At 43.9% G+C, this 23,919-nt stretch overlaps 1 protein-coding gene across 1 annotated transcript in view; it reads left to right on the top strand.

Moving 5' to 3' along the window:
• Window positions 1-1,100: 1,100 nt before the first annotated feature.
• Window positions 1,101-23,919, top strand: part of Ptpn9 (protein tyrosine phosphatase non-receptor type 9) — a 75,220-nt gene continuing 52,401 nt past the window's right edge. The window contains exon 1 of the mRNA XM_050119420.1: window positions 1,101-1,526. Coding sequence (XP_049975377.1) covers window positions 1,464-1,526 — 63 coding nt within the window. The 5' untranslated portion in view covers window positions 1,101-1,463. The remainder of the gene's footprint in view (window positions 1,527-23,919) is intronic.

Raw genomic sequence — 23,919 nt, 5'->3', positions numbered from 1 at the left:
GTGAAGTCGGGTATTACTTTTCAAGTCCTACAGTTGTTGCAAGGGCATGTACTGGAGTCCCAGTTTCCTGGACCACTTGAAACCAATAGGTCAAAAGCCGCCTGAGAAAAGAGGGAGGCCTGATTCCATCCTGCCTTTAAAAAGTTCTCCAAGATGAGCACCAAAAAACGACAGCATTTTCTTTTCTGAAGACTCTTCCCCTGGTTCTTTCTGCTTGCTCCAGTCCTGGGGGGACTAGCTGTGGCACTCTGGTTTTGTTGAAATCCTCTGGAATACTTATCTTTGGTCTAAAATGATGAAAAACCACAGCAGGCTCAGTCAGCCCGCCCTTCACAATGCCCCTATCCTGAGAGGCCCAAACTCTGGTGCGCTTGCCCTAAGGGAAATAAAGCATTTGCAAAGGCTGTGTGTTCCTGAATGAATTCTGACATAAAATGTCTTTTTCTAGTACGCGATTAAAATTAGCTACAATGATGCTAGAATACAGGATACATTGAGCAAAGAAATGTGACCCTTGCTTATCTGTCAGATTCTTGGCATCTGAGCTTCTTAGACCTCCGAGGCAGCCTTTTAAGACCCTAAGATGTGGGTTCCTCACGAATAGGTGGTAGCCGCCTGTGAATGCGGGGGAAGGGTGCCGTTTTACCATAATTTTGGATTCTTTTAACTCAGTCCCGTCTTCCTCTCCCTCCGGTAGGGGAGTTGCCTCGTCTCCCGCAGCCCCTCCCCCGCCACTCCGCTCGGCCTCCCCTCCTCCCAGCTCCTCTCTGTCTCCCCCTCTCGGACAGCTTTCAGCCCGGCCCTCCCCGGCGCCTGTTTGTGAATGAGATGCTCAGTTTCTCAATGGAGCCGCGGGGGGCTCGTGCGGACGCGGCGCAGGCCGCAGCGCTGGCCCTGAGCCGGGAGGGGGACGCCTTTTCCTCGCTCGCTCGCGCCCGCCCTCCCTCTCGCCGCCGCGGCTTTTGAGGAACTGGGCCGCGAGGCCGCCGCGCAGGTCGCAGGGCCCGCATCCCCGAGGACGCCCGGGCTGGACGCGCTTTCAGGGCCAGCGAGCTCTGCTCGCGAGTGAAGACGCCCCGGAGGCCGGCGGCCTTCGCGAGGGGCTTTAAAAGTTGTCGCTCTCATTATTTCCTTTAAAGAAAAAAAGAAAATAACCACCCCGTGCTGCTGTTAGTTCCTCGGCTGACTTTTTTCCTCCTCCGGAGAGGCGGGGTAGCGCGAGGAAAGGAGTGAAGAAAATAAGAGGCATTTCCTCCCCGCGGGAGCGACAGCCGATTCTCCGGCCAGCAGGAGCGGCGTTGGCAGCCGCCGCGGGCGCCGGGCCGCGCCGGTCCCACCATGCGTGAGCCGGCCGAGAGCTGCTGAGGCGCCGGGCCGCAGACGCGGAGTTGGAGGGCAGGCGGCGGGCTTCGGCGCTCGCGGACCAGTGCTGTCCCCCGGCGGGCGACGGCGGCGGCGGCGGGATGGAGCCGGTGACCGCGCCCCGGCCGGACATGGCGCCGGAGCTGACCCCCGAGGAGGAGCAGGTAAGCGCGGCCGCCGCGGTGGGTGTGTCCGAGCCTCCGAGGCCTAGGCCGGCGTCTGCTCGCCAAGCTGCGCTCGTCGCCCCGGGCCCTCCGCGCTCCCGCTCACGTCTCAGGCCTGCGGGCTGGCCTTCCCGGCCGGAGACCGCGCCCCAGGCCGCCGCCCGTCCAGCTCGGGAGCCGGGGGACCCCTCGCCCTGAGATTCTTATGATTCGAGGCTTCCGCTCCCCTCCCCCTCCCGCCGCTCTATTCCAATGAATATTAAAGTTCCCGAACTGGGGTAGGCTCCCCACGGGATGATTGCAGAACACCTTGCCCCCCGGTCCTTCCCTCTTATAAAGGTTTTGTTTCTTTTCTTGAGGGTCAGTTTTCAAGGGCAAGAAAAGCCATGGGATGGGGGTGGGGGCGGATTCTTAGGTGGTTATCTCCGTTCCCAAGAAGAGGGGAGGTAGCAGCGCTGGTAAATGGGTGCCCCAGTTTCTCAAATGAACCCTTCATGCTTTCCAGACTGCTGTGACGGGCCTACTTAGATCCTGAAAGATCTGCCTCTTCTCCGGCTCCCCAATTCCCTGGCCTTGACCTCCCCATTCTGCTTTCCCAGGCTGGGCTCTTTTCCCTCATCCCCCACTTCCCTGCCCCCAACTCATCTAACTGTCTCCATCTTTCTGAAGCCCATATTGGAGTTCCATTGTCCATTTTTAAAGCTCATGACCTTAAGTTCCCAGAAAGGAGTGGTTGGCTGCATTATCATTTGAGGGGGGTTTAGTAAGGGAGAAGCCTAGCGCTCTTGTAACTTTCCACCCCCATATTTTAGCACAGACTGCTTCAGAGGAAGATAGGAAAACCGGCTAGGATGAGATCTGCTCTTGCTTCTCTCCTTAGCGCTGCTCATACCCAAACATAGCTGTGCTCAAATATGGCCATGATCTGGTTGTACCTTAAAAAAATAAATAAAATAAATGAAAGAGGAAAAGGTGAGACATGCTGGCAACGCTCTCTAACCTTTGTTCACGAGGCCCACATTTGTTAGCAGTCTGTAGAGGAGAGATATTTGGTTTAATGGGCTTATTGAAGACCTGAGTTTTGGGGGGTGGGGTGAAGCGGGGTTTAGACAGGGTTATTCCGTGTAACCTTAGCTTCTTGGGTATTCTGGAACTCGCTCTGTAGACCAGGCTGTCCTGGAATTCTCAGAGATCCCCCTGCCTTTGCTTTCTGAGTCCTGGGATTTAAAAGTGTGCACCACCACCGGATGGCTAGGACCTGATTTCTTAAAAACCCATGATTTTTCTTTTCTTTTGTGGGAATGTTTTTTGTATTTGGTCTCAGACCATACTCTTAGATAAACTCAGCATGAGTAGAAAACTTAAAAGAAATAAATTTTTTTAAAAACAATGATAACAATCTTGGTAACTGCAACTGGGTCTTCTCTGTGTGTGTGTGTGTGTGTGTGTATGTTTGTCTCTGTCTCTGTGTTCTGTCTCTCTCAGCCTCTCTCTTTGTATCTCTGTCTCTCTCTGTGTTCTGTCTCTGTCTCTCTCTTCTGTCTGTCTGTCTGTCTCTCTCTCTCTCTCTGAACAGGGTTTCACTGTGTAGTAACTGTGACTGTTCTGGAATTTGATTTGTTGACCAGACTGGTCTTGAACTAACGGAGATTCCTGTCCTGGCCTCCTGGGTGCCGGGGTTAGAGGAGTGGCACCGCCCGCCCGGCTCAAAGCTGTTTAGCAGTTTTTATTTCACATTCTCCTGCACTCACAAGATTGTAGACTCATTGAGGGTGGGCCTGTGTCTTTGTCTTTTTGACACCTGTGTATGTATATGGTAATGAGGGCTAAATATATTGTTAGCCACACAGTATATTCAGGAAAGGCGGAAAATCCCACACCCATTTTTGTTATCTTTCCATTCTTGATTTAAAAAAAGAAAGAAAATCCTGTTGGTCATAGAATAGAAGCATTTTTTAAACTGTTAATACTGATTATCTTTAAAGAAATCCAGAGAGAACCATTTTTTCCTTTCTAGTTTTTAACTAGTTTTACTACTGATTTTATAATCAGACAACTCTTCATTCATAAAATAGAATAAATGTGGCCCTGGGCTGAGGAGAGCAGAAGAAAGCAGAAACAAGAGCTAACAGTGGGTTGTCTTTATCAGAGTTAACTTCTTTTAGCTTCTTGAGACACATTCTCACTCTGAACTAAAAACTTCTCTCTTTCTATTGTTTTTTTTTTCTTTTTGATTAGTTTCAGAGGGACATTTTCCTTTCTTATTTTCTTTGGGGTTCATCAGTTCTGAAGTTACGAGGCCTCAGCAAGGTGTGCTGTTGTTACACCTGTAACCCCAGCACTTGGCAGGAAGGGGCAGTACCAGCAGTCCAAGGTCATCCCCAGTTTATTTAGTGATTTGTCATTAATTCTTATTTTTATATGTATGCATGTGCACTTGAATGCAGTTGCCCACAAAGTTCAGAAGAGGACAGTTGAATGCCCTGCAAATCTAGGCAGTTATGAGCTGCCTGATGTTGTAGGTGCTGGGACCTGAACTTGGGTTCTCTGGAAGAGCAGTATATACTCTAAAGCACTGAAACATCTTCTAACCTCTGTGTAGTGATTTCGAGGCCAGCCTGGTCATTATGCTGGGCCTGGTTGTACACACCTTTAAGCCAGCACTGGGGAAGAACAGGTAGGCAGATCTCTGTGAGTTTAAAGGCAGCCTGTTCTATATGGTGAACTCTAGGGCTATGTAGTGAGACCCCCCACATACCAAAAAAAAAAAAAGAGACATCAGTGTCATTAGAAAATTTAAAATAAAAATCTAAGGAAAGTAGATACTTAAAGCATTGAATAAGAACATTCAATTCATAGAATTAGTATTGTACTAAAGGTTCCTTTTTCTACTTCATAAGAGAAAAAAAAAATAAAATTAAGTAACTGGTGACCTAGAAGAAAACCCTGACAAAACAAACAGTTATGCCTGATTCCCAAGGACATACTTTCTAGTCATTCCAGAATGTCGAAATATAAATAGAGCTTTATTATTTTCTTTTTCTTTTTGGTTTTCTGAGACAGGGTTTCTCTGCATAGTCCTAACTGTCCTAGAACTCCTTTGTAGACCAGGCTGGCCTTCAATTCAGTCCCCTTGCCTCTGCCTCCTAAATGCTGGCATTAAAGGCATGTGCCACCTCTGTCCAGCCTAGTCTTATTTTAGCTCAATAAAGCTTGAGGTTTTAAATTAATTAGTTAATTAATTTTAAGGCAAGGTCTCCCAATTTAGTCCTGCCTGGTGTGGAATTTGCTCTGTAGAGCAGGTTGGCCTTAATCTCACTGAGATCCACCTGCTTATGCCTCCCATGTACTGAGATTAAAGGTGTGTACTACCATGCCTGGCCACTTCACAGTATCCATCTGGAGTGTTGGGATTATAGGCTTGTTCCACTAACATAAAAGGAATTCCTTTTAGTTGTTTTTGGAGATAGGGTTTCTCTGTGTAGTCCTATCCTGGAACTTACTTTTTATACTACATTGCCCTTGCACTGGTTTCTCCTGCCTCTGCCTCCTGAGTACTTGGATTAAAGGCATGTACCACCACCACCACTTTTAAGGTATTTTTAAGACCAGTCTTGGTGACACTCAGCACTGGGGAGGTATAGACAGGATTTCTGAGTTTGAGGGCCAGCTTGATTTTTATAATGACTTCCAGATCATAGCGAGACCATATTCTAATAAAGAAAAAGAGGGATTTAAAAAAAATTGCTAATATTGCTTGGGTGACTTGGTCCTTATTTTTTATTTCTATTTGTTTTCTTTTTTTTTTGGAAAGGGGGAAATAACCCAGAGCCTTTATTCAACCATCCTCTTGTCATGAAATCCTGTTCTGTAAGGAAATAGGCTATTACACTAGATTAGAATATACTCCTGAGGTGGGGTAGGATGGGGGTATTCATCCTTTTGAAATGTTTTAACTGCTTTACAGCTCCTTGAGGACTCCTGCCTCCTGGGCATGTCTTTCTGCAGTCATGCCAATCAAAATCTTGGACACTTTGTTGCTTTTATTCCTTGTATAAAATGTATCATAGAAAATGTATCATTAGGTTTTCTTTAGTATCTCTTGAATTTGTCAGCTTCAGTCTGTCACCCTCACTTGATCACAATCCCCTGTCCGAACTACTGCCTATCCTAATAAGAGTCTGTTTAAATTTTTTTAATGTTTATTTTCCCCTCAGCTCCATCTATATTTGAGAAGCTAAATCCAGACTATAGGTCTGATCACATCTTCCCCTCAGCCTGCCTGCCTTCCAGATAAGCGCTGAAGGGAGTATTTTGTTTTGTTTTGATGGCTCTGTTGATAGTCCAGGGCCTTGTGAGGGAAAAGCATATACTGTAGCCTTCCTTTTAAGAGGTTTTCATTTCTGAGTATGTTTGTATGCCGTGAGTACACGTACTCTCAGAGGTTCGGAGAGGAAGTCAGATGCCCTGGAGCTGGCGTTCTGGGTGGCTATGAGCTAGCTGTCCAGTGCAGATGCTGAGGCCTAAGCTCAGGTCCTCTGCAAGAACAGGAAGCACTGTAAATTTTAAATACTTAGAGAGCATCTCTAATGCTCTTAATGCTTTTCTACCTGAGAAATAGTCACAGCATCCTCCTGTCTCACTGTGCTTCCTCCTGCCATGGAGTCTGTACGAGCTGCACTCCACTTCTGGGAACACCTCTCCTTTTGACCTCAGTCCTAATCCTTTATCTTTCAGTTTGTACCTCCTTGTGGAAGATAGTCTTAGATCTGTCTCAGTTAGGTTAAACCCCTTCCCTGGCTCTTGCTTACCTCTCTGTCCTTGATTTATCATGAGTTTATACTTCCTTCATTTCGTGACTATGAACTTCAGAAGAGTTGAACATTTTGCTTTTGCTCACCATCATATTAAACTAATTTTTTTGTTTGTTTTTCTTTTTTTTTCTTAAACAACAATTGTCCATCAAGGATGGTGGTACAGACCTATAATCCCAGCGCTGTGGAAGCTGAGGCAGGAAGATTGAGTTGAGGCAAGCCTGGCCTAGGTAGTGACCCTGTCTCCAAAAACAAACAAGAAAATAAAATTTTTAATACGTATTTTGATAAGACTTTGTTTTTGTTTGTTTTTATAAACTTAGACCAGGTATGATATAGAACATGCCTTTAATTCTACTGCTCGGGAGGCAGAGGCAGGTGGATCTCTGAGTCTGAGACCAGATTGAGCTAGGGAATGAGTTCTAGGACAGCCACAGTGAAACCCAGTTTTGAAAAACCAAAAAAAAAAAAAAAAAAAAAGTCTCTTGAAATCTCTCAAAGCCCACTCCCATGCCACATCTCCTTCATGAAGGCCATATCTCCTAATTATTCCCAAAGCAGTGCCACCATCTGGGAACTGCATATTCAAATATATGCACATTTGTGGGACTTTATCATTCAAACAACCACACCATTCATGTTCTTTTTTTTTTTTTTTCCATTGGTTTTTCATGACAGGGTTTCTCTGTGTAACAGTCTTGACTGTCTGCAACTCACTTTGTAGACCAGGCTGGCTTTGAAATCACTGAGATCCTCTTGTCTGTGTCTCCCAAGTGCTGTGATTAAGTGTGTGCCACCTCTGTCTGATGTAAGAAGTCCTTCTATGTGTTGTTTTTATTGGTTAATGAATAAAGCTGCTTTCAGCCAATGGCTTAGCAGAGTAAAGCCGGGTAGGAAATCCAAACAGAGATGTAGAGAGCGAGTAGGCCAAGTTGGGGAGAAGCCCTTTAGCCACACAGGAGACAGCCGCCTCTACCAGAGCCGTCGAAACTTTGCTGATAGGCCTTGACCTCGTGGTGATGCACAGATTAATGGAGATGGGTTAGTTTAGGATATAAGAGCTAGCTAGGAATATGTCTAAGCTATTGGCCAAACAGTGCTGTAATTAATATAGTTTCTGTGTGATTATTCATGTCTGGACGACTGGGAAAAATGAGTAGCCTGGCAACCACTGTCTGGCTATTTTTTCCCCCATCCATTTCTTTGAGACAAGGTCTCTTGCTAGCTTGGTGCTCACCCATTAGACCTGACTAGTTGGCCAGTGAGCCCTAAGGGCTTTCTCATCTCCGCCTTCCTAGCACAGCAATTATAATTGTGTGCTCCTCGCTCTGGGTCTGGGAGTTTTACTTGGGTTCTGACCATGAAATTCAGGACCTTGTGCTTGCCCAGAAGGCTCTTGACCAACTGAGCCATCCCCTCCCCCACTGTCTTTTGTCTTTTTTTTTTTTTTTCTTTTTTGAAATGAGGTTTCTAGTGGTCTGACCTCTACATGGATGACCTTGAGTTTCTGACCTTTCTGCTTGCCTCTACTTTCTCAGTTTTGCCCCTGATTTTATCTGATGCTGGCGGTCCAACCCAGGGCTTTTGCATGCTAGGTAAATGCTACTAACTGAGCTATATCCTCTGATGATTTTAATTATATATTAAAAGTATTTACTTATTTATATATTCTTTTAAAGATTTATGTTTTAAGTTTTAAAAATATCTTTTATTAGATTTTTTTCACTTTATTTTGTGTGTGTTTTATCTGCCTGTACGTATGTACTGTGTGCATGCTTGATGTCTGCAGAGGTCAGAGGAGGGCAACAGAGTCTTTGGAACTGGAGGTACTGACAGACCCCATATAGGTCATGGGAATCGAACCTAGGTTCTCTGGAAGAGTAGCCAGTGCTTTAACCTCCAAGCCACCTCTCCTACCCCCCCTTCTAGTTTTAAGTGTGTGTGTGTGTGTGTGTGTGTGTGTGTGAGAGAGAGAGAGAGAGAGAGAGAGAGAGAGAGAGAGAGAGAGAGAACGCGTGAAAACGAGCTGATGCTGGAAGAGAACAGAGGCATCAGATCCCCCTAGAGCTGGAGTTACAGGGGGTTGTGAGTTGTCCAAAGTGGGTTTTGGGATCTGAAGTGCTACAAGAACAACACCTGCTTTTAATCACCAAGCCATTTCTCCAGCCCTGTCACTTTCAGTTTTTCGAATTTTCATAAATTTTTTGAAGATAATCATTATTGTTGGGTGTGATACACAGGCCTGCAATTTCAACACTTGGGAAACAGGCAGATGGATCAGGAGTTCAACCTTGACCCTAACAATATATCAAACTGAGGCCAGCCTGGACAACATGAGACTCTGTCTCAAAAGACAAAAAGGAAAGCCATTAATATTTTATAATTATATTGTCCTTTCTAGACATATGTTGACTTGATATAAATCCTCATTTGTAATTATCGTATTTTTGCCTTCATTTTATTTCATTATTTTATTTATTTAAAATTTTATTTGTAGCTGGGCAGTGGTGACTTACACCACCTTTAATCCCAGTACTTGGGAGGCAGAGGTAGGTGGAGCTCTGAGTTCGAGGACTGTTCTACAGAGCAAGTTCTAAGACAGCCAGGGTTACACAGAGAAATTCTGTCTAGAAAAAATTTTATTCTGTGTGAATTTTATGTTGTGCATGTGTAGTGAGGGTGTATATGTGAGTAAGGATATGTGTGTACCATGGGGGGTGTGCATGGCACTCACATGGAGGCCAGAGACAAGCTCAAGTCACCATATCTCACTTTCTCGGCGTGTTTGAGGCAGAGCTACTTGACAGCAAACTGCATAGCCAGGCTAGCTGTCGCCTGAACTCCTGAGGATTCTCCTGTCTCTACCTTCAATTTTCTTTATTTCACAGGTATTATAGCCCACTTCCTGCCATCTGGTTTTTCTGTGAGCCTGGGAACCTGAACTCAGGTTGTCAGGCTTGGAAGTGAGTGGCTTCACCTCGCACCCTCTCCTTGGCACTCTTGTTTGTGTTTGCTGCCCACAGGTGGGGTTCAGGGCCTGTTCCTGAGCTACTTCCCTGCCTCTATTTCTTGCATTCATTTTTTTCAGCTCCTCAATAACGAGCTTATAGTGAGGTCATAAGGAAAACAAATCCTTAAGGAGTTGATGAGAATAACAGCAAAATAATAAGAGTGACTGTCTCTTAGCTCCTGCTTTGAATCAGACTCTTGGCTGTTTCTCTGCTTGGTCTTAGCTGAAAGGCAGAAAAGCTATGTGTGGTGAACGGTTCGCATGCAGTTAATCCTACCAGTGGAAACTGGAATTAAACCTTGTCATTTTGTACACAAAATTCAAATTGAAAGAGGAAAATTGCCCTGGAGCAGTTGACTAGCAAATGATGAACTATAATTTCTATCCATGACTATGTTATTTTGTCTCCATTGCCTGTGTTCTATTTAACTTCATTATTTCTTAGGAAGCAAGTGGCTTGTTTATTCAGCTACCACAGTGGGCCATATATAAAACAGGTAATTTGGGGAATTTATGATATACTTGTTTGGTTTTGATAATGCGTGTCTGTGTACATGTGCATACATGTGTGAGTGAGTATATATGTGTGTGATATGTACATGTGTGTATGTATGTATGTACATACTTGAATGCACACATGGGGAAGCTAGAGGAGGATATCCTGCTCTGTCACTCTTCATGTATTCCTTCAAGACAGGATCTCTTCCTGAGCCTGGACCTAGTCTGGTATCCAATAGTCTCCACTGATTCTTCTGTCTTCTCACTCCGCCACTTTTCTCAGTGCCAAGGTAGCAGCGTCTGTGTAGCCATGACCAGGTTTTTATGTGTTAGGATCCAAACTCAGGTTCTCAGACTAGAGTAACCAGTGTTATTACTCATTAAGCCTTTTCCTGCCCCATTGATAATGCTTCTGGGTGGTGGTAGCACACTGTTACTCCCAGCACTTGGGAAGCAGAGGCTCCAGGACAGCCAGGACTACATACAGAGACCCCCATCTCAAAACAAACAAACAATGTCCAGACTGGTTTTATTTTGGCCTGTGATTCGCCATATCTTTAAATGCAGTGTTGGAGAGATAGAAGAGGCAGGCAAGTCTCTGTAAGATGAGGCCAGGCTGGTCTACGTAAAAGCTCTAGGCTAGCTAAAGTTATATAGTGAGACTTTTGTCTACCATCCCCCCCCAAAAAAAAAGGAAGAAAGAAAAAATAGGTTGTAAAATTGATCACAGTAGCACCTGCCTGTGATCTCAGAACTTGGGAGACTGAGGTAGGAGGTCTGCCATGAGTTCAAGGCCAACGTAGGCTATATAACTAGACCCTGTCTGTAAAGTTTATAACGTTCAGACATTGGACTGGGTGTGGGAGCGCATACCTATAAGCCTAGTACATGACAGGCTAAGGTGGAAAAATTGCTTGAGATCATCTTGAGCAACATGGTCGGAAACTATTTTTTTTTTTTTTAAAAAAAGAGGTTGGGGATATGGCTCAGCAGTTAGGAGCACTGGCTGCCCTTCCAGAGGACCTGTGTTTGATTCCCATCACCCACATGACCGTTCCCAGACATCTGCAATCCAGTTCCGGGAGAACCAATGCTCTCCCTCTCTGGTCTTGTCAGGCACAAGGTTCACTGGTGATATATAGACATACATGCAGACAAAATACCCATAAACACAGATAACATAAAGCCCGAAAGAAAGACAGAAAGAAAGAGAATGAGAGAGAGAGAACCGTGGATTGCAGCAAAGCACTGTGCTCTGTTGAGAAACTGATGCCATTACTCTTGGACAGGATTCCTCTTCAAGGTGGAGGTGACACTCTGCATGTTAGTTGTGGCCTTGATCACAACCAAGTTTGGTTTTCTTTGTGTTTTTAACACAATAGAAATAGCTGTTCTTTGAGCCTAATATAATGAATATGATCTCTTCAAATTAAAAGTCAAGTTGTATTTTTGTGTTAATAGCCATTTTTTAGATATGCTTCTGTATAAATGAATAAGGCACAATTAAGAGGCTTGTGATTTGTTGGTATGAAAAGATAATTTCTTTTTTCCCTTTTGTTATTAAAATGATTTATTTTTGTTTATGTGCATTGGGGTTTTGTTATCTGTGTGAAGATTTTGGATCCCTTGGAATTAGAGTTACAGACTGGTGTGAGCTGGCTTGTGGGCGCTGGGAATTGAATCCAGGTTCTTTAGGAGAGTGACCAGTGCTCTTAACCACTGTGCTACCTCTCCCCCTTTCTTTGAGAGAGGGTCTCCCTGCTTGCCCTAGAGCTTCCTATGTAGACCAGGTTGGCCTGGCCAAGGTGCCAAGGTGTCAGATCCCCTGGAAATAAAGTGACAGTTGTAATGTGGATGCAGGGAACCTAACAGGTCCTCTGGTATTTGTTTGTTTTTACAAGACAGGGTTTCTCTGTGTAGCCTTGCCTGCCCTGGAACTCACTCTATAGACCAGGATGACCTCAAACTCACAGAGATTGCCTTGCCTGTGCCTCCTGAGTGCTGGCATTACATGTGCCACCCTGCCTGGTCTCTAACAGGTCTTGTATAAGAGCAGTGAGTGCTCTTACCTGCTGGGTCATCTCACCAGCCCCTAAAGGGTTATTTCCATATATCACTGTTAACCTTTATTCTCACTTGTGTAAGCTGAAGAAGTTGAGTGGGCTTGGTTTAGTAATTTACAGTTTTTGTCTGTAAGGACATGTTGTTAGACTGTCTTCTTTGAAATAAACTCTGAACGTCATGGTGGCTCACACTGTAAGGCTGGCACCTGGAAAGTTGAAGCTGGAGGATTGCCACATGGTTGAGGCCAAACTGAGCTAAGTAGTGAGATTCTGTCTCACAAAAGGGAATGAGGCTGAGAAGTTAGCTCTTTAGTAAACATTTGCCTTGTAAGCATGAGGGCTTCATTTGATTCCCCAGAACTCACTAAGAAATGCTGAGTGAGGCTGTGCTCCCTTGTAATCACAGAGCTAGGGAGGTGGAGGAGACAGGAGGATCCCTGGGGGCTCCATGGCCAGACAGCCTGGTCTAATTGTTGAGTCTGTGATCAACAAAACATAGGTGCACGCAGCACGCACACACAGACACACACAAACACACACACAAAGAGGAATAAACCATAAACAGTGACTCAACTACAACTCTATAATGATATTTAAATTCAACGATTATAGCTGTTTAGGGTCTTCTGTGGTTATCCCAGTAGCGGTTGACGTGGCAGACAATACAGTAATTCTCCTAAGTATTTGCAGTTCTGTTCATTTTCAACTAGCAGTGGTTTGATTAATTTTTTCTTTTGTGTTAAGACAGGGTTTTTCTGTGTAACAGCTGTCCTGGAACTCATTCTGTAGACCGGGCTGGCCTCAAACGCATAGAGATCCACCTGCCTCTGCCTCCTGAATGCTGCATCACTACTGTCTGGCTAAAGTTTAATATTTAACTGCTGTGAAAAAGATTTTTGGGCCGGGTGGTGGTGGCGCACGCCTTTAATCCCAGCACTCGGGAGGCAGAGGTAGGCGGATCTCTGTGAGTTCGAGACCAGCCTGGTCTACAAGAGCTAGTTCCAGGACAGGCTCCAAAACCACAGAGAAACCCTGTCTCGAAAAAACCAAAAAAAAAAAAAAAAAAAAGATTTTTGGTCCTTTTCTCTAGGGCAGGGGTTTGTTCTTTCTTGTGGCTAAGAACTTTTCTTTCCCACAGTCTTTTTTTTTTTTTTAGTTTTTCAAGACAGGGTTTCTCTGTAGCTTTGGAGCCTGTCCTGGCACTAGCTCTTGTAGACCAGGCTGGCCTCGAACTCCCAGAGATCCGCCTGCCTCTGCCTCCCAAGTGCTGGGATTAAAGGCGTGCGCCACCACCGCCCGGCTCCCACAGTCTTTTATGTCCTGTGCTAAATGTCATCTGTCCCCCCTGGAAGGAACCAGATGTCAAGAACCAAATGATTCATGATGTTGAGACTTTCCTGAGAAATCTACTCTGTAGACCAGAGAAGGAGAGAAATGGGAGGAAAGGAAAGGTGAAGAATTCTCAGTTTCATTACTGCAATTACTAAACATGTAATTAACAACTGGGTGAGGTGTTATTTGGGTTTAAGTAAATTTGGGTATAAGAATAAAGTAAAAAATTTTACTCTAAAATTTTGGAATATGAGTGCTGGAATTAGTTTTGTAAATATGAAGATGCACAGGCATTTTCCCAGAATGTGACCTATTATTTACTCATTCCTAAAGCTGCAGTTACATTTGTGAGTTTCCACACCTGGCAGGATTACTGTATTGGAGTAAGCTTTTCTACCTATGGCTTTATTTTCGTAGAAAAGGCATAGGCCTCATTTCATATCGGAAAGGCTGGCTCATTACAGTCTCAATACTCTGGTTCTGAGCCCTAACTCTGGTATTTTTTTTAAAGGTTTATTTATTTATTATGTATACAACATTCCATCCATGTATGCTTGCATGCCAGAAGAGGGTACCAGATCTCATTACAGATGGTTGTGAGCCACCATGTGGTTGCCGGGAATTGAACTCAGGACCTCTAAAAGAGCAGTCAGTTCTCTTAAACACTGAGCCATATCTCCAGCCCCTAACTCTGGTATTTTATCAGCAGTTTTACATTTTCTGTTTTGAACACCTTGTTTTGAAATTTCAGGTGATAACATATTTTACTTTTCTGGACTAATTACTATAATATTTTCCCACTGCGCACATTCATGTAAGAGCTCAGAGAAACTGGGGGCTAGCTCACAGGAGCAGAGCATTGCCTTGCGTGAGAAAGGCTATACTTGAGGCCAGCCTGGGCTAGATAGACTCTCTGTTTAAAAAAAACAAAACAAAACAAAATAAGGGACAGGAAGTGATAGCTCACACCTTGAATCCCAGTGCTTGGGAGGCAGAGGCAGGCGGATGGATCTCTGAGTTCGAGGCCAGCGTGGTTACCGAGCTAGTTACATAACAGCCAGGGCTACATAGAGAAACCTTGTCTTGGAAAATCCGAAATGAATAAATAAAACAAAATAAAAGTAAATAAATAATTGTAATTTTTTGTGTGAATGGACGTTTTGCCTGCATGTACATCTGTTGTACACCTTACATGTCTGGTGCCCACGAGAACCAGAAGAGGGTGTTGGAACTCCTGAACTGAGGTTATATAGATGGTTGTGAGCTGCTGTGTGGGCGCTAGCAACAAAAGCCAAGTCTTGTATTAAAACAGTAAGTGCTCCTGATCACTGAGGGATCTCTTCACCCCCACTTTATATTTTGTTGTTGTGTGTGTATATGATATGTGTGTGAACATGGGTATATGTACATGTGGAGTCAGAGGGCCACTTTGCAGGCAGTTGGTTCTCTCCTTTCACTGTGGGTTCCAGGACTGACTTGTGTGATGAGCTTTTACCCGCTGAGCCATCTGTCTGGCCCTTAGTTAACATTAGTTTAGAATGACCATAAATTTCTTTTAGAATTGAAAAATCTGATAAAAAGTACTGTGTACTGTAGATCCATTTAGGATTATAGCACTCAGTACACAGATCTTGGGATTTAAGACTAATTTAAGGGGACATGGTGATAGAAGCCTAAATTTTCAGCACTTGTGAGATGGACACAGGCAGGAAGACCAGAAGCTCAGAGTTTTCCTGGGCTACATAGTGAGCTGAAGACTAGCTTGGTGTAGAGACACTGTCTTCTCTCCTTTTCCCACCTCTACCCCTTAAAAAATTCTAACATTCACTGGGCTGGGGATGTAGCGCAGTGGTAAGAGCACTTACCTGGCATGAGTGTGGCTATGGTTCTTTTTCTATAACCGTGGAAAAACCATTTCTGGGGCTGGAGAGATGGCTCAGAAGGTCCTGAGTTCAATTCCCAGCAACCACATGGTGGCTCACAACCATCTGTAATGGGGTCTAGTGCCCTCTTCTGGCCTGCAGGCATACACACAGACAGAATATTATATACATAATAAATAAATAAATATAAAAAAACCATTTCTGTACCGTACAGTGCGTTAGTAATGTACATGGAAGATGACAATGACAGAGGGGCTACTTGTACCTTTTGTCTACTCAGAGTACATTTGGGCTGTCCTTTGGCATGTTTCCTTAAGATTGCCTAGGTCCGTGGTGGTGGCGGGTGGTGGTCTTCTGCTGCTTATTAGGCAAAACTGACTTTAACTCAGTCACTGTCTAAGTGCTGGGATTGAACCTAGGCTCAGCAGTGATAGGACATGTTCTGCCACTGAGCCCTACCCCAGCGCATGTAAGACTCTACAAAGGTCATCTGATGACAAGAGTTATTCAGAACATACTGTTAATGAATGACATTTGTATCCTTTCACAGATAAGTGAGGTAGACTTGGATTCCATTATCTTAATTATTCCCAACTTGGGTGACTTAATTTTTCAAGCTATGTTTGTCAATATTGAGAGGTATTTTGATGGTCAGAGCTTGAGGATGCTGCTGGCATCTAGCTGGCAAAGACTGCGAATTCTGCTGAGCTTCCTCTTTTGCACAGGGCAGATCCTGTCAGAAAGAACTCTGGCTGAAGATGTTAGTTAGTAGTCTAATGATAGACAGGCATGATTTATCACTGAAGAATTTTGTAGTTATGACTGTTGTCGTTTCTGATTTTAAGTCAAATATAAGTCTTTGCATTTATTCAGGTAAGTTTCCTAAATGTTGGCTCTAGCCTTCACATGACCCATTACTCCCAGTTTACTCATCATGGTCTTTAAAAAATGGCTTCTTGGTGGCCACGTTTGTGATTATAGTACTCATAGGAGACACAGGAGGATGAGAGGAGTCATTCTTACCAGCTTGGGCGACTTGAGACCCTAACCCTGCCTTTTAAAAACCATTTCTGTTCACATGAACTGGAAAGACTGCACATCACCTCAGCTAGTGGACGAACCGCTTCGTAGCAGTGCTCAGGCGTTTGAGAGGAGTTAGTTGACTGTGGGCTTGCACTCATAATGCTAGTGTTCCAGAGACCAAGGCAAGAGGGCTGCCTTGAATTTGAGGCAAACCTACCTCTATATTGTAACAGTGCCAATTTTGGAATCTGAGTCAAGAAAAATCTACATTCTCAGCAAGGTGTGGTGGCTCATACACACTTGTAATTCCAACACTAGGGGTCTTGAGGGAGGAGCAGCTTGGGCTCCTTAGGAAGTCCTAGGCCAGTCTGGAGTAAATATTGAAACCCTGTCTTAGAAATTCAAAGAAAAGGGGTGAAGACATCCCTTCTTATTTTTTTATTTTTTTAAAATTCTGCACGTGTGTGTGTGTCTGTCTGTGTGTCAGTGTGTAAGTTACACACAGACATGTAGGCACACATGAGTGCAGAGACCAGAGCATTTGGGTTTTCCTGGAGCTGGAGTTTCAGATGATTGTGAGCCACCTGATGTGAATTAAACTCAGGACTTCTCTGGAAGAGCAGTATAGGCTCTTAACCACGGAACCCAATTTCTCTAGTCCTCTTTCTTGTTTTTATATTTTATTTTTATGTCTGTCTTTGCTGAAATGTATGTCTGTGTACTGTGTACTAGCATTGTCTATGGAGGTCAGAGAGAGCATCAGATCCCCTGGAACTGGAGGTATAGACTGTTGTAAGCCGTTGTGAAAGTGCTGGGAACCAAACTTGACTACTCTGTCAGCAGTGATACACCTCCCAAGTGCTGGGATTAAAGGTGGACACCACCATGTTTCAGCTAGCTATGATTATTGTTGGTGGCTTTGTTTTATGGAGTTGAGGAAGACTTTGGTTACAATGGGCATAGTGAGGGTACACTATGGGCATTGTTAAATAGGTTAGGTCATGCATTAACTTTTCCTGCTGCAAATGTCCATTCCAATGATGCAGTGATTAATATGCATAAGCATAAGATGATAAATGCCCTAAAAGCTCACTTGAAGGACACAGCTTGCCTTAGTGTTCATGTACCCCAAACTACTTTGAGCTGTAGCAGCCCTTCAGTTCTTGTACTGGTTACACTGGGAATGTATTTGAGTAGAAACTACCTGAATTTGGGCTAGAGAAATGGCTCAGTGATAATGAGCAAGTTCAGTTTGGTGCTCCCTCAGCAGGAGACTTAAAACAGTCTGTAACTCTAGCTCTAGGGGGCTCCTAAGCCCTCTTCTGGACTCACAGATGACTACACTCACCTGTACATGCCTCACACAGGCACACACATGTACACTCATTAAAATAAAATTCCTTTTATTTTTAAGGAAACTATCTGAATTCGGTTATTGCTAGGGGTGAAGAAATCGATACTTTTGTTCAGAGACAGAGGTGTATATATAGTCCCACGAATGTGGAGGTTCAAGGGGTTCTGAAGTTGCCTAGGTGCATTGAAGAGGGGCACGTATGCACAGCGCCTAGTCAGACACAGGAGCTGGACTGCCAAGTGCATTATTGTAGGAAGGAGTGGGGGTTTGCATAACCTAAGCCAAATCCAAGTCCAAGAGACCATCGTCATGTTCACATTTACTTACCAGAATACACAGACATGCATGTAGGCAAAACCTCATATACATGAAATAAAATAATTTTAAAAATTTAGCCGGATGGTGGTGGCGCACACTTTGATCCCAACTCTTGGGAGGCAGGGGCTGGCGGATCTCTGTGAGTTCAAGGCCAGCCTGGTCTACAGAGTGAGTTCCGTTCCAGGACAACCAGGGATACACGGAGAAACCCTGTCTCATGGAGAAAAATTGCTACTTAAGGCCCCTCTTACCCCATAGTCTAGCTTTTGAGCCCCTTTTCTGCCATGAGAATGATTTTCCAGGTTTCCTTTGGTTGTGTGATTCACCCCCAGCTAGCAACAATGCATAGCAGTTGGAAGCTGCCTACAAGTTTTTTCCTTGTGTGCAGTGGCCAGCAACTTTGCCCTTGGAGAATGGTTAGGAGCTTCCTGTTCTTCAAATGTTTGTTTCTTTTCTGCTTCCCTTCTGTGTTACAGTCTTTGACCTCATAACCTCTTGACATGAAATTTTTCTTAAGACAATTTAAAGTTTTTGTTGTTAATTTTTTTCTGTTGTCTCTGGAAGATTTTTATGCACTTTGTCAATCTTTGTTGGAGTTTTTTTGTTTGTTTTTCTTGCAGTAGGCTAGGGCCTTGTGCCTTCAAGGCAATCACTCTATCAATGGGCTTTAGCTCCACCACACCCCCACCCCATATCCCACTTATTTTACTTAATTTTTTTTTTTTTTGATGCAAAGCTTTCTCTTAAGTTGCCCAGGTTAGCCTTCAAAATACGATCCTCCTGCCTTAGCCTTCTGAGTAGCTGTAATTGCAGACCTGTGTCTAAACCTGAGTGAGAGGGTACTTTTAAAGGCTGGCAGGAAGGGACACCAGGGGTATTTAGTAAATAGTAGCAATGCCACTAGGTGGAAGGTGAGTAAGGTGCCTGTGGAGGTCCTGTCTGAGGCCTGAGGGGCAAGGTCTCTTGGTTTTGCTGGAAAGACTGACAAAAGTTGGTAGGATAGTTTGTTTCCTAATTTTTCTTATCTATTTATTTTTAAAATTTCTTTTTTTTTTCATTTTATGTGCATTGTTGTTTTGCCTGCATGTGTAACTATGTGGAGGTAACTCCTGGAGTTGGAATTACAGACAGCTGTGAGCTGCCATGGGGGTGCTGGGAATTGAACCCTGGTCCTCTGGAAGAGCAGCCAGTGCTCTTAACTGCTGAGCCATCTCTCCAGCCCAGTAGAAGAATAACAACCCCCACTCCAGACAGGGTTTCTCTGTGTAGCTTTTCAAGCCTATCCTGGAACTAGCTCTTGCAGATCAGGCTGGCCTTGAACTCACAGAGATTCTTAGGCTTCTGCCTCCCAAGTGCTTGAATTAAGGGTGTGCATCACCACTACCCAGCTAAATAGTTTTAAAAGAAAAAGTTTTTTCTAAGTTCTCAACCTAGATTGTGCTTAAACTCTCTAAGTAGGTAAGATAAACATGAACTCCTTATCTTCCTTCACTGACGTGGACGTGAAGTCTTGGATGTAGGCATGTGCCACCCACCCTGTGTCTACCTTCCAGTGCTGAGAGTATGGTGTATGCTGCTGTGCTTGACTTGTGTGTGTGTGTGTGTGTATGTGTGTGTGTGTGTGTGTGTGTGTGTGTGTGTATTTTGAGACAAGGTTTCTTTGTGTAGCCCTTGCTGTTCTGGAACTGGCTCTGTAGACCAGTCTACAGAGTGACCTCGAACTCATAGACTCTGCCTGCCTTTGCCTCACGAGTGCTGGAGTTAAATGTGTGCTGCCACTGTCAGACCTGTACTTGACTTTTTATCTGGGTGCTTGGGGCACAAACTTGGGTCCTCATGTTTGTGCAGTGAGTTCCTGATTTATTGAGCTGTCTCTTCAACCTCTGGAATTCTTTAAAAATATTCTGCTCAGTTGGGTATGGTGGCCCAGGCACTTAGGTGAGCTAGAGGAAGATCTCAGAAAGTTATAAGCCAGCTAAGCTGCATAATGAGACAACGCCTCAAAACAAACAAACAGATAAATATGAGACTGACAAGGTGACTCAGTGGGTAGAAGGCACTTGCCTTATAAGCTTGCAGACCTGAGTTTGATCCCGAGAATCCTACGTAAAGCTGAAAGAGACAACTCCGCAGTTTTCTTCCAGCCTCTTTATGTGTACTGAGACATGCTTCCCTCAGTCATGTACGTACACCATAATACAATTAACAGTTATCTCCAGGAATTCTGAGTTAAAAGTTATTAAAAAGTAATACTCTTTAGTTTTACTTTTTGAGTAGATCTCATGGCTTTTTTTTTTTTTTTATTTTTTTTTATTTTCGAGACAGGGTTTCTCCATAGCTTTTTGGTTCCTGTCCTGGAACTAGCTCTTCTAGACCAGGCTGGCCTCGAACTCACAGAGATCCGCCTGGCTCTGCCTCCCGAGTGCTGGGATTAAAGGCTAAAGGCGTGCGCTACCACCGCCCGGCTCATCTCATGGCTTTTTTTTATTAATTTATTTATTATGTATACAATATTTCATGTGGTTGCCGGGAATTGAACTCAGGACCTTTGGACGAGCAGGCAATGCTCTTAACCACTGAGCCATCTCTCCAGCCCAATTTATTTATTATGTATATAATGTTCTGTCTGTGTGTATGCCTGCAGGCCAGAAGAGGGCACCTGACCTCATTATAGATGGTTGTGAGCCACCATGTGGTTGCTTGGAATTGAACTCAGGACCTTTGGAAGAGCAGGCAATGCTCTTAACCGCTGAGCCATCTCTCCAGCCCCTCTCATGGATTTTTTAACTTAGAAAAAAGTAAAAGAACAAGCTGGGTGTGGTTTCATGTATACTCCGACTACTCTAGAGGATCCTTGAACCAGGGATTTGGAGAGAAGAAAGAAAATATTGCTCTGTCTCATGGTCTCCCAGCCACCAGTTCTCCTCTGACGTAGTAAATCTTACCAATTTCTTGTGCATGCTTCCACAGTAACTATGTGCCGAGACAGACCCTAATATGTCCTTCGTTGATGGCCACTGTATGTCTAGTAGGTCTCCAGACTGCTGTGTGGAGTGGAGAGACTGTTATAAAATTTGAAAACATTGGATTCAAACTTAACCATTTATTAATTAAGTTACCTTAGACACTTTACCTATTTCTGTGAATTTTTGTTTTGTTTTTGTTTCTTGAGACAGGGTTTCTCTGTGTAATAGCCCTGGCTGTCCTGGATCTCACTCTGTAGACCAGGCTTCTGTGATTTTTTTTTCTTCCTCCTTTCCTCCTGACCTATTTTGTTGTTCTGCTAAGGATCAATCTTAGGGCCTGGTGCAAACTAAGGAAGAAGTCATCGCTGAGCCGTTATGCTTAATAACACCCAGTTTACCGTCCTGTTGAGTGTACTGAGAGTACAGTTGCATGTTTGTCACATCTGAAATACTTCACAAATGGTTACTAAAACAGTCCTTTCGTATCCTTTTCCCGAGTCTTGGGATTACAGTCATGAGTCATCATGCCTGGCCTCAAACTGTCATTAGTGTAATATGTGGCTGGAAGCCAACCTTGAACTAAGTGACACAGTCTAGGAGTCTGATTGAGTTGGTTTTCTTTGCCAGTTAAATAATTAAAAGGCAGGAAAAATGTAAACTTTAAGCAGCCTCTAACTCCTGCAGAGGATTTAGGACCTCAGTGTATCTCAACTAGTAGCCTAAAGAGAAAGAGGATCAGTTGCTCTGCTGTAGGGTCCCCTTGATGTCATGTCCATTTTTTATATTTTGTTTGTCAAGACAAAGTTTCTCTGTATCCCAGACTATCTTGAAGCTAACTCTGTAGACCAACTGGCTTTTTACTCAGAGCTCCGCCTCTTTCTGCCTCCTGAGTGCTGGGGTTAAAGGCATGAGTCACCACCGCTTACCCCATTTTTAAATTTTTTAAAGCTGTAAGTATATATATTTTTTCAGATAGGAAGCATGTTAACCACTCATGATTTTTTTTAAATTTAAAGAATATTGCCTAAATGAGTCTTTTTTACAATTTATCATATGTAAATTGGGTATAAGACCCTGTAATATAGGATAGAAAACAAAGCAGAACAAGTGACATTTAAAAGAACATGGATAGTTTTCATATTAGGTTATTTATTTATTTTTGGTTTTATAATGCAGAGTTTCTCTGTATAACAGTCCTAGCTGTTCTGGAACTAGCTCTTGTAGACCAGGCTGGCCTCGAACTCACAGAGATCCACCTGCTTCTGCCTCCTGAGTGCTGGGATTAAAGGTGTCTGCCACCACCGTCTGTCAGGGCTAAGAAGATTTATGGGTGCCACCATCCTTGGTTTATGTCATGCAGTTACACCTTAACCAAGATGGTGGCCTAGTAACATGACTCCAGCTATCTTGATGAAGTCACCAGCAAAGAGAGTGCTAAGCTACATGGTTACTTTTTTCTCAAGGTGCGCCCAGCTCCTGTCAGGCAGGAGTCCCTATGGGATCTACCAGTTTCACAGATTAAATATGGATTTCTGTGCCCTTTTGTTTAAACAGACTCATTAGTTAGCATGGATAAAGGAGGTAGGCTGCAATTAGCAAAGTAAATCTGGGGAAAGGACTGGAGAGATGGTTTAGTGCTTAAGAACATGGCCGCTCTTCTAGAGCCCTCAGGTTCAGTTCCCAGCACCCCCATGACAGACAGCTCACAACTCTATAACTCCAGTTCCAGGGGACCTAACACCCTCACCAATACACATAAAGTTAAATAATTTTTAAAAATAGAAGAAAGAAGCTTATAGTTTCAGCTAGAGTAACTATAATCAGTTTGAAGTTTCTCAGATAACTTTTAGGGAGAGGGAGGGAAGAAATTTACCATCATCCAGTTTTAGTTTGAAGCAGTAGTTGGGCTCTCAGCCTTTGCATCTCAGCAGAGACAGGGCCACAGATACAAGCACATTGAAAAATCTAGAGGTCTGTCTGTCTCCGGGTAAAGAGAAACTTCTAAAATTTCCCGAAAAGCATCTGTCCTTTAGACCATGGGGTCAGGTCACCTTGCGGTAGCACCGTCAGAACACTGTAGACTGCAGGTCAGTAGTGCCGGTCAGTGCCTGTTTACAGATCTCTAGTCACCAAACTTTCTTTTTCCCTCCCTCCCTCCCTCCCTCCCTCCCTCCCTCCCTCCCTCCTTTCCTTCCTTTTTTTCTTCCTGAGACAGGGTTTCTCTGTGTAACCCTGGCTATTCTGGAACTTGTTCTATAGATCAGAGCTGGCTTCTTACTCAGAGATTCTTCTGGCTCTGCCTCCTGAGTTTTGGAATCAAAGGCGTGTGCCATCACTGCCCAGCAATCACCAAATATATATTTTAAAAATTTTTTTATTTTATGTGCATTGTTATTTTGCCTGTGTATGTCTGTGCGAGGGTGAACTGGAACTGGAGTTACAGACAGTTGTGAGCTGTCATGTGGGTGCTGGGAATTGAACCTGGGTCCTGGAAGAGCAGTCAGTGCTCTTAACTACTGAACCATCTCCCCTGTCCAAACATTTTTAACTGGCTTCCTAGAGTATATCGACATTAAAGTTAGAAGGTCTGAGTGGACCTTCTAATTAGAAGAAATTAAATTAGCAGCCCAGTTCCAGGGTAGGGGAGGGTGCATGCATCTTAGTGGACACACCTTTTAGAGTTTGGCCTAATTTTTTGACTTGATGAATCTACATGAAATCCCAGATGAGTTCCACAAATAATGCAATCTAGGGATTGGGTTTTTTGTTTGTGTGTTTGTTTGTTTTTTTTTTGTTGTTGTTTTTGGCTTGGGTTTTTTGACTTTTTTGAGGCAGGGTTTCCTGGCTGTTCTGAAACTGACTTTTCAGACTAAGCTGGCCTCAAACTCAGAGATCTGCCTTCCTCTTCCTCTCAAGTTCTGGGATTAAACCTCACAGAATCAGGTTCATTTTCTTTGGCGTTAAAGAATTAAAAGGCAGGAAAAATCTGAACTGCAACAGATCACAGCAGAGAAATCTCAGGTACCACAGACAGAGCCAACAGCTGACGGAAGATGTTTATTGAGGGTAAGGAAACTCACACCTGCAGAGACACACAGAGAAAAAGACCCTCTGCAGATAGGACTTGGCAAG

The sequence above is a fragment of the Alexandromys fortis genome, unplaced genomic scaffold (assembly GCF_014885135.2).
Source record: "Alexandromys fortis isolate MF-2015 unplaced genomic scaffold, M_Fortis_MF-2015_v1.1 scaffold_167, whole genome shotgun sequence".
NCBI classification, from domain to species: Eukaryota; Metazoa; Chordata; class Mammalia; order Rodentia; family Cricetidae; genus Alexandromys; species Alexandromys fortis.
The sequence above is the reverse complement of the archived record's forward strand: the minus strand, read 5'-3'. Positions and strand labels throughout refer to the sequence as shown.